We start from the raw sequence: 15,143 nt of genomic DNA, 5'->3' as shown, positions 1-15,143 counted from the left end.
CCATGAGACTCCAGATCAGCATATATATCCTGAACTCTTTATCTGATATTCCATCTGTTGCAGCTATTACCTCTTCTAAAGTTGAGTTGACCTGCATTGCTTGTAGTCCTTTCTTTCCTTGTCTTTTCATACTGCTCGCGTTTCTTTCTGCTTGGTGCAACTGTTGTGTTTTGAAATTTACCCCCTATTTATTTATGTTGCTCTTGTATACTTGAAAAGTCTCCCTTGCAGGTGCGGGCGGCGGCTGTGCCCCTACTCCTATTGGGGTGACGTGTCTACCACGCTGGCGGCTCTCTGGGCCTGTTCCGGGAGTGGAAGGCGGCTCTGCTCTGTCCCTATTCCAATTGGGGTGTCGTGACTACAATGCTGGCAGGACGCTGGGCCTGTTCCGGGCGTGGGCGGTGGGCTTGGCTGGCGGGATTCCACCTAATGGCAGTCCCTAACCTCCCTGCTTGCTAATTAATGGCTTCTCTGAGGCGCCACGCCTTCTGTAGCTGCGGGGCAGGCCGCGCGAATCAGTTGGCCTGGATCTCCGGGGTCCTGCTGCTGGCTGTTTTGATGTTGCAAGCTGTTGGAGAGTGGTGGTGTATTCTTCAGCTTTCCCGGATGGTGGCCGCTGACTGCCTGGATGGAGTGTCCGCTGTTTTGATGTTGCACTCTGAAGGAGAGTGGTGGTGTATCCTGCTGCAGGCTGCTGGGATCCCTGGCACTCTATCACTTTGATTTTTTCTGCTTGCCCCTCCCCCAGCGCTGGCTAGCCAGGTTTCCTTTTGGCTGCTACTGGGAGGAGGGGTTGGAGGTCAGGTGTCTCTGGTTTCCCCCTAGCCTGTATGGAGGCTCAGCTTGATACTCCCTCTCCTGGCAAGCCTAGGAGAGATTTTATGCGAATTCCCGCTGTCTGGGGGGTGAGCTGAATGACACCGACCTGTTTTGATGTCGCACTCTGAAGGAGAGTGGCGGTGTATCCTTCAGCTTTCCCGGATGGTGGCCGCTGACTGCCTCGGCGGAGTGTCCGCTGGGGGGGATGGGACTGTACCGCTTCCTTCCCCTTCTGAGAACCCGTGCTCGGCCCAAGGGTCCGTGTGGGCTTGGCTGGTGGGATTCCACCTAATGGCCTTCCCTAACCTCCCTGCTTGCCAATTAATGGCTTCACTGAGGCGCCACGCCTTCTGTAGCCGCAGGGCAGGCCACGCGAATCAGTTGGCCTGGGTCTCCGGGGCCCTGCTGCAGGCTGCTGGGATCCCTGGCACTCTATCACTTTGATTTTTTCTGCTTGCCCCTCCCCCAGCGCTGGCTAGCCAGGTTTCCTTTTGGCTGCTACTGGGAGGAGGGGTTGGAGGTCAGGTGTCTCTGGTTTCCCCCTAGCCTGAATGGAGGCTCAGCTTGATACTCCCTCTCCCGGCAAGCCTAGGAGAGATTTTATGCGAATTCCCGCTGTCTGGGGGGTGAGCTGAATGACACCGACCTGTTTTGATGTCGCACTCTGAATGAGAGTGGCGGTGTATCCTTCAGCTTTCCCGGATGGTGGCCGCTGACTGCCTCGGCGGAGTGTCCGCTGTGGGGGATGGGACTGTACCGCTTCCTTCCCCTTCTGATCTTTTTTTTTTTTAAACCCAATGCAAAGTATTCATTTATTTGTAAACATACATATCATACATCCACATATGTTGTATACATGTATACAAATATGTACATATTGTACAATATACATACATAAGTTAAGATCTCAAAAATATCATGTGCTTCATATAAATGTCCATGAAATTTATGATGATCTCAAGCATAGCTTCAAGGATACCTCCTCAGTTTTCTACACTTTCAAAATTATAAAGGGGCTTTTCAGCTCCCAATAGCCTTGATCTAGAGTGATTCTCAAACTTGACTGAGTGTTAAAATTATCAGAGATATTAATAACAACAATAATAATATCATGTCTGAGTGTCACCATACAGAATTAATAATAATTCCTGAAGATAGGTCTGGGAACCTATAGTTTTATAGCCAAAGTTTTAAACCTTTGATCTAAAGAAAGTCTCATTTCTAAGTATTAAAAACTAAGTAAAATGCGCTGGATTGTTTCTGATGCTCCACGATTTGCCACTGTCTGGAAGTAGAGCTTATTAATTGTCATACAATGACTCAGAACCTAAATGGGGAGGGCCTCTTCAGAACAGGCCAGCTGTCTCCCTCAGTGTGTTCCTTGGAAACATGGTGGCTCCAGTCCCTAGCACCAGTGGAGCTCAGTAGGTCTCTGGGCCACCATCAGCAACTCTGTTTGCATTTAGAGGTGACTTACCTGGATAAAAGAAGGGGGCTCCTGTCCACAGTCCTCTCACATCAACAACTGGGTATAGGACCAGCAGGATGAAGAAGGCAAAAGAGCTCAGTGTGGTGACATATGAAATCGACCTTTAAGGAGTTGAATGGATGAGGTACTTTAGTGCTCATGAGAAACACAGCCAATTTTAACACGAGGAATTATCAAACATTAAAAGGACACTTTTTTTCTATACTTACCAGAGATTTTTGTTGATTGGAATGAAGGCTTCGTTTTCAGAAACTTTTGTCAAAGCAACAGAAATAAGCCCCTATGAAGGGGAAAGGAAGTGTGTTAAAATCTCAATAATTGTGTTTCAAAACCAAAAATTAGTTATTGGATTGCCTTATATTTTACTCTTTTGACTGGGAACATATTTTAAGATGTATAACCACAGTGTATTCTTTTTTATTAGAGCTTTGTAGTTATACATAGTAGGTGGGTTCATCCCGAGAAACTCATACACGCAGGAAATTCTATTTCAGTTCATGAGCCCCACTTTCCCTCCCATCTTCCCTCCTCTACTCTAGACTTCACCTCACTTGTCTATTTATATTTGATGTATATTTATGTTTGTATACAGGTGAATATATACACATATATTTGTGTATAAAGGTGAATATATGTGGCATATTCACATGACATGATTGTTTAAGAAGTCATTCTGCATTGCCTCCCCCTACCATCCCACTCTGCCTCTCAAGCTCCTTCTTCTACCTTACTGAGCCTCCCTTTATGTTATCCTATCCTCCTCTCCCGCTTTCCTTCATTTTACTCCAGCTTCCACGTGAGAGAAAACATTCGACCTTTGAGTTTCTGAGCTTGACTTATTTTAGCTAGTGTGATATTCTCCATTTCCATCTATTTATCAGCATGTCATAATTTCATTATTTTTTATGGCTGATTAGAACTCCATTGTGTATATATACCACAATTTCTTTCTCCATTCATCTACTGATGGGCACCTAGGTCGATTCCATAATTTAGCCATTATGAATTATGCTGCTATAAACATTGAGGTGGTTGTTTTGCTGTATTATGTTGATTTCAGATCTTTTGGGAAAATACTCAGGAGTGGAATAGCTGGGTCATATGGTGGTTCTATCCCTAGTTTTTTTAGTAATCTCCACACTGAACAACATATTTTTAAAGAATATTGCCGCAGTCCGGCTGCAGCAGAATAGCCGGGGGGGTGACGAATAACTTCTGTAGATTGATGCAGCAGGAATGGGAGCCATTTATTGTAGGGCAACAGAGCTATTTATACATTTTGCACAGCTTATCTTAATTAGCATAAACTAGATACATCAATCAACCAATAAGGAATCTCCACACTTAATGGCTCGCTTTTGTTACTTCTCAAACCACTCCCTCTGACATTTTGCCAGACACCATCCAGACTTGTTTACAACTCTAACATTTCTCTGGCAAAATATCAGGTGTTATTTTTGACTTATTTACAGACCTTCACAGAATATGTTGTTCAGTGTGGAGATTACTAAAAATCTGCAGTATTCAACTCTGAGTTGAAGAAGGGAAGCTAACTGATAAATTATAGTGAATCCTAAGAGGAAACATGATTGCAAGATTAAAGGAAAAAAATCAAATTTTCAATTATTTTTCTACATATAAATCTGGAAGTTGGTATTTACAAAATTGTTGTTATTTACCTAGTCTTTCTGACAAACATGCAGAACCCACACCTCATACATTTCTTCAGGCATTTCTCATTCCAGTGTTTGATGGAAACATTGTCTTATTTAAGAACATATCCTTCTAAGAAGATAAATCTGAAAATTTAGATGTAAGGATTTGTTCCTTCTTGGGAATGGGGGTGGGGCTCAGTGGTAGAATATGAGCTTACAATGCAGGAGGCTCCAGGTTTGATCTCTAGCACCAAAAATTAAAATATATATATATTTGTTTAAATTTATATATTTGTTCCTCTGTTATTCAAATGAAGCATATTCCCTATCATAATGTGGTAACAGCTACTGTGCCAGTGTTGCTAAACATTTTATTTCTTTTTAAATATACATGTGTGTGAAGAAAATCAATCTTTTTTAAAAAAAAAAGTTTTAGTTGTAGATGAACACAATGCCTTTATTTAATCAATCTATTTATTTTTAATGTGGTGCTGAGGATTGAACCCAGTGCCTCACATGTGCTAGGCAAGTGTTCTACCTCTGAGCCACAATCCCAGCCCAATCCCATTCCTTAATAAGGAATGTCCGTTACTTACTAAAATAAAACACCAGACAGTGAATCGGATGAGGATGTCTTTGGTCTGATCTTTGTAATACAATAGTATTTTTCCTGCCTAGAGAAGAAAATAATATGACCAAGAGAATCACTTAAGATATATATTCTTATTTCATATTCACCCGTATTTTCAATCACTCAACAAAGCACACATTCAGACACTGGGATCACAGGAAGAATGAAATTTTACCTCTGCCCTCAACTAGTGGAGACTGAGAGAAACAAGAGACCAAAAAAAGATGAGGTACCTCTTCAGGGAAGGAGGGAGACATCTGAGACGTGGTACCCTTGAGCTGAGGCTACAATCATGAGATGGTCAAGCAGGAGGGACAGTCTGAGCATAATGGAACAGCATGCACAGAAGCATGTCAAAAAGAGTGGAAAAGCACCACAGCATCTCTAAAGGGCTGCAGAAAGATAGAGGGAGGCACTGCAAAAAGGTGGTGGTAGGCTTTGTAGGTCTCGCTTCAAGCAGGCTCTTTCTTCCATAGGTGATAGGGAGCCAAGGAAAGTTTTCCCCCAAATGATAGGATCCAGCTCAGACTAGCCTGCTAGCTCATCCCTTCTGGCAGCATTACGAAAGAGGGATAGAGACAGAATGGAAGTGTGGGCAGGTAAACTAAAAACACTAAAATAGTTCTTTGCATTAAATTGAAAATTAATTTTTAGAAATATCAGAGGATGAGAAAGTGTTAATAATAATTTATAATAGCTATAAGTTATGCAGACTTTTTATGTGCCAGTTCAAAGAATTATATACAAATTATTTAATCTTCTCAACATCTCTATCCACTATGCTACCGAAGCCCAGAGAGGTCAAGTAATATGCCTGAGGTTACCCAGTTATCAAGTGGCAGAGCTGGATTCAAAGCCAGGCAGTGCAGCTCTAGGTCTGCACTCTTAACCTCTACATTAGACTGACTGCTCCAACAGGCACAGATTGACCTAGAAAGCACACAGTGAGGTTCAAGGAATATATGTAAAATCATAATATAAAGTGCTATAGAGATAAAGGCAGGATTTATAACTATAAAATTATTTAATCACCAAAATATACATAGTTTGGATCAATATAGGAGCCACCAGCCACATATGACTATTTACATTTTGAATTAAATTAATTAAAAAGAAGTAAAATTTAAAATTCAGTTCCTTAGTCATACTAGTCACATTTCAATAACTCAAGAGCTATCCAGGCAAGAGGCTGCCCTAATGGATGGCACAGATAAAAATTCCCATCACTGCAAAAAGTTCTATTAGCACTGATTTATACGTTTTAACACTCTCAGTTCATTCCCTGAAAACTGATAGTTTCAAATATCACCAGTAAGAACTTTTGGAAGAAAAACAGAGACTGCTCAGAATTTTAACAAAATTTCATGTGAGATAGATTAAGAATAACCTGTATTGACCTTGTCAATTATAACTTATAATAATATACATGCATACTATGTCTAGCTGTGGTACACACACTGAGGAGTCTAACAAAGGAAGATGGTAAGTTCAAGGCCAACCTGGGCAACTTAGCGAGATCTGTCTCAAAACAAAATATTTAAAAGAGTTGAGTATAATATAGCTCAGGGGTAGAGAACTTGCCTAGCATGGGTGAAGCCCTAGGTTCAATCCCCAGTACCAAATGCACATGTGTATAGCTAAACACTAAGTTGAAAAGAGTGCAGAGCCTCTGGGAGGTGATTATGTATGAGAGATTTTATGTCCTTATAAAAAGTCTCAAGATAAAATGTTCCTTGTCTTTGCCCTTCCACTTTCTACCACACAGGAGAGAACACACTGTTTGAGGTGCCTTCTCAAAAGCAGAGACTGGACTTTCACCAGGCAAAGAACCTGCCAGTGCCAGCACCTTGATCGTAGACATCTCATCCTCCAGAACTATGAGAAAGAAATTTTTGTTCTTTATAAATTATGCAGTCTCAGTTTCGTCACAGAAGCACAAACATTCCAAGACAGAAAGAAATGTGATAAGTGACAGGGTGACTTCCTAAGGTTACCAATATCCAAACCCTCTGCACATCCCACAGGGAAATCTTTTATCCAGAAATTATGGGGCTAAGATAAGCCACATAAATAATATTTTTAGAATATAATAATTGTATCCAACTATTTGTGCTCAATTTTAACAAATTCTAGTTTTGCACAATCTGACAAACCCAATTAAAATTTATTAGACCAGTAACAGAGAAAATGCTTGTAATTGCTTTGTTTTAATAAAATGCTTTCAAATTAGTGATGAATCAATAACCATAAGCTGTTAGAAAAACATACCCTAATAAAATAAATTAATACCTGAACTCCTAAAAATGCCATCACAATGGAATTGATGGTTCCTAAGATTCCTTCTGGATCGTAGGCCACCTTGGTGTGATAAAGGACCTTAACAAAGTAGAACAAGAAAGTAGCACTCACTCACTGACCACAAAAATGAATGTAAGAAACTCTTAGATTAAATGCAAACTTGAAAGAATTCTGGTGTTTCCAATGTTTCTGGGTTCCTTTCTTTTTTCTTTTGGATTTTGCTACAGAAATCCATTACCCTAACTTATGGAGATTCTAGGCAAAATACTCCAGGTTATGAAAGGTATATATAGGGAATGCACAGCACCAGGGATAAGCCATGGTTCAACAGCAGCTACTTCAACTCCATCTGGCTTGGAACAAGCCTGGCACCACAAGCCTGACAAGTTTCAGGTGCAATATATTAGTCTTTGTAATAGGCATACTTATTTTCTTTTTTACCAACCCTATTGTAGCATCAACAGCTTCCTATCTTCTTCTATCTTCTTTTAAGGCAAATAACCCCTAAAAATACATTTGGGTGGGGGGTGTAGCTCAGTGGTAGAGTGCATGCTTAGCATGTACAAAACCTAGAGTTCATCTCCAGCACCTCTCAAAATAAAATAAAACAAATATAAAATAAAATATACTTGTATTTTTTATTATAAAATAAATGCTGAAATGTAGAAATTCGGAAGTACTCAGGGTAGTAAATGCTGTAGCACACCATCAAGATCCCTCCAACCCTTTCAGGATTAAAGCATTCATTACCCCAGCTGCTAGAAATATTAATTGCCAAAAGTTCTCAGCCAAGTTTCTCTTCTGGATTGTCTGTGACTAAAGTCAGCTGCTAGGCCAGGTACATGGCTCAGTGATGGAGCACTTGCTTAACATGCACGAGACCCTGGGTTCAATTCCCAGCAAGGTGAGGGTGGGGGGAGAAGTCTACCTATCTAGGAATCACCCGTTTGTTGGAAGCAGTTCATATCTGACAAGGAATATAAAAGGTCTAATTTCTCAGCACACACAGAGCAGTTCTGACATGCCCCCAGCTCCAAATGAGATTAACTGGGGCTTTTGTCAGAACCACAGTGCAGTTCAGCTTCTCCCTCAACCAAGTCCCGCTTCCTTCATTCTTCAACAGGGATTGATCCACCAAGGACTCCCCACTACACTTCTAGCACGTGAAGCTCTTTCTCAAACTCCACTGCCTAGAAATCTGACCTGAGATATATAGAAAAGCACTAAAGTGCTACTCATTTGATACAATGCATTATCACTTTATCCTTAAAAATAATGTTCATCTACTGCCACATAATGAATGCTGAAGTCATTAAGGTAGACAACTTTTAGTTTCCATCCCATTTTACATAGCTGAACATTTTACATGGTCTAAAACTGGTCGTTCTTTTTATTTTCCCTCACTTTGGAGACCCTAAGTTTCCCAGGTCCAAGGACTTGCCAGTCTCACGTACTGCAGAAGAAGGGTGCTGGTAAAGATGATCATCTCCCAGAAGCAGGCGATCAATGTAGCCAGCAGCTCCTCCTGTACAATTTGGATATTTCCCAAAATCTCCAATACCACCAGGGCCAAGATATCCACTAGGAAAGTGAAAAACATACTTAAATTATGAGACTTCAGGGGCTAGGGTTGTGGCTCAGTGGCAAAGCGCTTGCCTTGCACATGTGAGGCACTGGGTTCAATCCTCAGCATCACATAAATTAAATAAGTAAAACAAAGGTATTGAGTCCATGTTCAACTAAAAAAAAATTATAAGACTTCAGAAGGCAGAGTGGTATATAGTGACTATATGCAGCCCAATTCAAAGATCCTCAAACATGTATAAGCCAAAAACATCCCTCTGGCTCCAAGCACTCTCATTAATGCTCTTTCGACTTGATGGCTCCCCGCATGGATAAGGTAGTAAACACAATTTCTACACAAGCTGACCAAACACCAAACTTCTCTCCCAATGCCAAGTATGCCCCAAAGTAGAAGAGTGAAATAGAATTCCTCTGACTTGAGAAATTTGAAAGCTGAAAGCCCAGAACCTCTCACTTGGCAGAAAGTGACATATGAAAAGGGCTTACTTATGTAGGACAAGGGTTCACTTACGTAGGGCACCCAGGAACTGGTAATAAGAACGTTAAGCCCAGCCAAATGCTTTCCAGAATCAGAATGAAGAGCCACTGGGGCCAGCTGTCAGTGATATCTCGAAGAAAAGGGCAGCTTCTCTCCTGAGGGCAGAAGAAAAAAACACATATAAACCAAATGCAAACAGAATAGCACACGTATTTGAGAAATTCCAAGTGATTATTCTTTTGATCTCTATAGCTGTAATTCAAATTTTTATCTAATACATATAAAGTTTGTCTATCTCTCTCTTTCTCTCTAACAGTAAAAATATTAGTTAAAAAGAAATCAGGGGGCTGAGAATGTGGCTCAATGGTAGAGCACTTGCTTAGCATGCATCAGGCCCTGGGTTCAATCCCAAGCATCAAAAAAAAAATGATAATAACAATGACAGAGATTAAATAAAAATAGCTTGATAAAGGAGGGAAGGAATACATTTGATTAGTACAAACACTATTATAATCAGAACTTAAAAAAATACTAAAAACTACAAAGTGAACTTTTTCATGTCTCTTTAAAAAAAAACGAAACAACAACAAAACCGTGATTTCTCACCAAAACACAATTTTCAAGCATGGGTTTAGCAAAGAGGAGCTCCAACACAGCAACCACAAAGTAAGTTACTCCCAACCTCTGCAGGACACCAGGAATTCGCACCTTATCCCAAGACACTGCAGAAGATACAAGTTAGGTAAGGCATTACCCAAAATTTCTCATCGAATTCCAAAACAATTTACTTTTTTAATGAAGGGAAGACATACTCTTATTACATCTAAATAAGTCTTTTTAAGTTCTTGGAGCAGAAATATACATAGTCAGAAGACAAGGCTCAAATCCAAGCTCCAAGAACAGACCAATACGTTCATCAGAAGGATGGTCAGGAATATGGCTCATCCTCAAAATATGAAGCTGGCCGACTGGGAGACCAAGAATAAACGTGTCTTACTCAGGGGACAAAGATAAAACAAAGATAACTTTGGCCTTCAAATCCACCAGGAATCTGCAGACCCAACACAAGACAGTGACTGACTCTCCTTGCCCAACAAGCTCCGGGACTGTACCAATGGAAGAGTACAACCCTATAAAAAAACTCTGTGATGAATACTACTGGGAGCAATGGCTCATTCTTTGGAAATGCATTAAATCAGCTTTTAGGTGACACCAACCAGAAATAATCTCTACTTCCTCTTAGTGCCTATAGCCTTTCAATAAAATGATTTATTGCCTGGGGCTTGACTGGCTACTACCCAGACATTTGTGTCCTCTTTAGCTAATGACAGAGTAAGCCCCTTGAGGACAGTGACTACTGCCTTTCCTGATTCTGATACTGGTATAAAGTGCAGAATTGATATCCTTTCTTCAGCTATCCGGTCTCACTCACTGCAACCAACAAAGTAATGACAAAGACATCATCCTTCCCAGACAGCCAGTTAGCATACAAGGGATGATGAAGGTAAATTCTTAAACTATCACCCCAAACTATAAGTTGGTGAATCCAAAATGGCAGAGCAGGGCCTTGAGAGCAAGGTAACCTGGTCTGGCCCTCTGCCCTGCTCCTCATGATCCAGAGAAAACACATCAATCTTTCTTGGCATTGGATATTTCTCTCATACAACAGAAGAGTTTGAGTAGTTCAGATTGCTGCCAGGTCTAAAATTCCAAGATAATAATAATGTTGATGATGCCCAAAGTTACACAAGTATTGTATGTATTTTTCTAAAGTTTTTCTTTTTGCAGGTACCTGAGATGGAGAAATTACATTTCTTTCAGATTACAACATATAGGCCTGGGGGTGTAGCTCAGAGGTACAGCACTTGTCCAGCATCTGCAAGGACCTGGGTTCCATTCCGAGCACCACAAAAATAAATAAATAAATAATAACATGATTTTTCTACTTTCAAGTGAATATATACCAACAAAAGGGGAAAAAAAAAAAAACACTTACATGGACCAAGACAATAATTGGGATTCACGATGAAAATTCCTATACAGATTAACAGGAAACTCCTCCATGCAATTTTCCCCAGCAATTTGAATTTTGAACATCCTCGCTGCAGTATAGAAGTCATTGATAGAAAAATTGAAGATCCCATGATAAATACAAACCTAAAAAACAAAACATGCTATTAATAGGTGGTCATTTTGTATGAATATGTAACAACAAACCCCATCATTATGTACAACTACAGTGCACCAATAATAAAAAGTGGGTTAAAAATAGGTGGTCAATTACTAATTTTTTATCTAAATATCATTAATATTTTATAATATACTACATGATAGAAGCAGTACATTCAGTTGAAAGTAGCCAATTATGAAATCAAGCTGGGCTAATAACATAGAAAAGAATCAGAACATAGTCCTGGTGGGCTGTGAGGTTTTGACAACATATATCCAAGTTCTATTTTAGGAGGAAACTTCTTTAGTATTAAGTGGAATTGCCAAGGACAACTCTCCCAAACAGTTGTCAAAGAGAAATTATAAGAAAGATGCCACAATCCAAATAACTGATTTTTTATTAGCATACCCTCACAGACCTTGAGAAACAAGCCAAACACTTCAATCATTTCTAAATCCACTCCTGCTCCCTCCAAAAATGAAAGCTTAACTTTTTTCTCCATTTAGTCAGTCACACGTATTTCCCCTTTCTTTTATCATGCAAAATTCTCTATTTAATGAAAATTCTAATATTGTTTCCTAGTTATTTTGCAAAGGATTATGGAGGTGAGAACTTGCTCTTGCTGTATTCTCAGAGATGCCTTAGCTTCCTTTCTAGGATCAATCTAATCAGAAAACTCCTCTACAAACAGGAACTTTCCTATAGGGAATCCCACAGGGAATATACTTAGAGAACTACCAGGTCCCTGTAGCATGCTGTTTTTAAATCTTTTGATTATAGAGCAAGGAGAGGAATTGCTGGGTCAAATGGTGGTTCCATTCCCAGATTTCCAAGGAATCTCCATACTGCTTTCCATATTGGCTTGCACCAATCTGCAGTCCCACCAGCAGCGTATGAGTGTACCTTTTTCCCTACATCCTCGCCAACACTTATTGTTGTTTGTATGCATAACAGCTGCCATTATGACTGGAGTGAGATGATATCTTAGAGTAGTTTTGATTTGCATTTCTCTAATTGCTAGAGAGGATGAACATTTTTTCATATATTTGTTGATTGATTGTATATCGTCTTCTGAGAAGTGTCTGATGTGTGAGGAGTAAAAACTTGCTCCCAGATGTATGCTCTCTGTTCAGCTCACATCAATGTTTACAGCAGCACAACTCACAATAGCTAAACTATGGAATCAACCTAGATGCCTTCAGTAGATGAATGGATAAAAAAAAATGTGGCATACATACACAATGGAATTTTACTCAGCAATAAAAGAGAACAAAATCATGGCATTTGCAGGTAAATGGATGCAGTTGGAGAAGATAAAGCTAAGTGAAGTTAGCCAATCCAAAAAAACAAATGCTGAATGTTTTCTCTGATATGAAGGAGGTTGACTCATAGTAGGGTAGGGAGGGGGAGCATAAGAGGAATAGATGAAATCTAGATAGGGCTGAGGGGTGGGAGGGAAAGGGAGGGGGCAGGGTATTAGCAAGGGCAGTGGAATGTGATAGACATCATTATACAAAGTACATGTATGAAGACACGAATTGGTGTAAACATACTTTATATATAACCAGAGATATGAAAAATTGTGCTATATATGTGTCATAAAAATTATAATGCATTCTGCTGTTGTTTATTTTTTTTAAAAAATCAATTAAAAAAAAGAGAGAACTACCAGGTCTTCACCTATGTAAAACTGCCCTACCCATACGCATCTCAAAAAATCAAGACTTCATCAGTGTTGAAAAATGGAGCCAACAATATATAACAATCTTCTGGTACTCTTTCTTAATAATGGAGAGAAGGTGCTCAAAGCATCACAGCAAAGACACAAATTGCACAACATATACAAAGTGTCCCTGAACAAAAATGAGAAGCCTTGGATGAACAGAGTATGGATAGCACTATTATAATAAATTTCAATTTATTACTGTCACTGCTTGCATCATATTTATCATTATTCACAGACATACTATGTTTATTTCAGAAAATATGATTTTATATGCATTTTGGGACTAGTAGAACTTAACTATATATTCAAAATTTATAATATAGGATTTTAGGATCTAGTATATCTTATCTGTTCAACATAATGTTCCCTAAAAAATCACTCATCTTTTGGGATAGGGCTGTAGCTCAATGGGAGAGCATGTGCTTAGTGTGCACAAGGTCCTGGGTTCCATCTCCAGAGCCACAAAAGAAAAACAAAAAAACATTCATCTTTTCTACACACATGCACAAACATGAAGCCAAGTATAACAACGACCCATTGATGCAACTTTTGGAAGGACTCTGTAACAGCCAACACAGGCCTATGGTGCACAACTCAAGGCTGGTCTCAGAGAAGGCCTCCAGCATCATTTGAAAGAAAGAACTAGAGATGCTCATGGAAGAGCTGATGGTTAGAATGCCAACTCACCATGGGAACACAAGGTCAGCCACTGTCAGTCCTGCAGAATAACACAAGCACAAATGGAAAGAGGATTCTTGAATATAAATACTTCTTAAATTCAAAATGAACATAATTGTAATTGACACAGAAAGTACAACTAACATAGAGGACACACACACACACACACACACACACACACAAACTCTCTTGAGACTCTGCAGCCATTCCATGGGCTTGGAACATTTCCTGACCATATCTAAACATGAGACAATAAATTACAAATATGTAGATAAGTTTGCTAGCTTTATACAATGCTATTCAAAATTTATTGCTTCCCCCCCCCAAGATGTTCTCTGTTTTGCAGCAGAATGTCCAATGGACAATGTAACTGTAAATGTTCAGCTGCATAAAAAGGAGCTAACACTTAGGCACAAATAGGAGACATGACTCTTGTTTTAAAATAAATACTTGAATACAATTTGGGTCCTACAAGCATTTGGGCTCCAGATCTGATGCAGAAGTGCCTCACCCATGGACCTGCAATGACATCATGAATTCCCTCCCAGTAATCAATACATGGAACCCGGGTACCAATGGTCAAACATGATCACAATGAGCCCCATTTATATATCTTTCCCCAGCCCTCTACATATATGAACTGTCCAGGACAAAGACTACTGGAATTTCACAAAAATTACTGGTCCATCCAGGTGCAGTGCTGCACACCTGTAATCCCAGCAACTTTGGAGGCTGAGGCAGGAGGATCGCCAAGTTCAAAGCCAGCTCAGCAACTTAGTAAGGACCTAGGTAACTTAGTGGGATCCTGTCTCAAAAGAAAAAATTAAAAGGACTGGGGATATGGTTTAGTGGTTAAGCACCTCTGAGTTCAATTCTCAGTACAAAAAAAAAAAAAAATCAGTGGTCCGTAAGAGGTAAGTATTCTAAATGATTCTCTTGGTTCCTAGAAAATCTATTCTTAAACCAACTGCCAAGCCAGATTACAGCTATGATTCAGCACCACTCAGATCAATCCCAGTTTGATAGCACCGAAAAGGACCATGAGTCTTAAAAGATAGACTCCCCAAGAATATGGTAGCTGTCATATCTATGACAATGATCATTTAAAACCAAATTCTTCACATCTTCTGCTGAGTTCCAAGTGTCAGCAGAAATATTTAGTTTTCCTGTTACTCTAGTGAAGCATCCACACATTAGAGATCAGATCCACACATTAGAGATCCGCAGCACACAAGAAACTAAAGGGCCCACAGAAAAATCTAAAGGTCATTCTCTGGGGGAAAGAGCTCAATAGCTCAGAAGAGGTTGGTAGGGCCTCATCTCTGGAGCCCTTAGAGGAAATGCTGAATGATTCTTCAGATGCCAGTTCTCTGAATGAAACTGCAAGCAAAGTTACCTTGAGGTAACTTACCATTCCAACTCGAATGTTTGAAGTACCAATATTTTCCTCCTCCATAATTAACAAAAACCATGAGTATGAGAGCTAGCCTGTAAAGTCAACAAAAAGAACACTTTCACGGTCTGCAAGGTGACAAAGAACGGCTGAACTCCAAGACATTCCTTTATACTCACAAGGTTAGTCATGCAATAATGTGATTCTACACAGCAGTTTGTA

The 15,143-nt window shown here is 39.9% G+C and overlaps 1 protein-coding gene across 3 annotated transcripts in view; it reads right to left on the bottom strand.

Annotated features, from left to right (window-relative positions):
• Window positions 1–15,143, bottom strand: part of Hgsnat (heparan-alpha-glucosaminide N-acetyltransferase) — a 46,353-nt gene that overhangs the window by 7,103 nt on the left and 24,107 nt on the right. For all 3 annotated transcript variants that reach the window (XM_026380282.2, XM_026380283.2, XM_026380284.2), the window contains exons 8-17: window positions 14,940–15,016; window positions 13,538–13,568; window positions 10,951–11,111; window positions 9,561–9,676; window positions 8,988–9,109; window positions 8,347–8,473; window positions 6,884–6,970; window positions 4,560–4,637; window positions 2,518–2,588; window positions 2,297–2,409 (exon numbers count right to left, since the gene is read on the bottom strand). In XM_026380282.2, coding sequence (XP_026236067.1) covers window positions 2,297–2,409; window positions 2,518–2,588; window positions 4,560–4,637; window positions 6,884–6,970; window positions 8,347–8,473; window positions 8,988–9,109; window positions 9,561–9,676; window positions 10,951–11,111; window positions 13,538–13,568; window positions 14,940–15,016 — 983 coding nt within the window. The remainder of the gene's footprint in view (window positions 1–2,296; window positions 2,410–2,517; window positions 2,589–4,559; window positions 4,638–6,883; window positions 6,971–8,346; window positions 8,474–8,987; window positions 9,110–9,560; window positions 9,677–10,950; window positions 11,112–13,537; window positions 13,569–14,939; window positions 15,017–15,143) is intronic.

The sequence above is a fragment of the Urocitellus parryii genome, chromosome 14, assembly GCF_045843805.1.
Source record: "Urocitellus parryii isolate mUroPar1 chromosome 14, mUroPar1.hap1, whole genome shotgun sequence".
Lineage (NCBI taxonomy): Eukaryota > Metazoa > Chordata > Mammalia > Rodentia > Sciuridae > Urocitellus > Urocitellus parryii.
The sequence above is the reverse complement of the archived record's forward strand: the minus strand, read 5'-3'. Positions and strand labels throughout refer to the sequence as shown.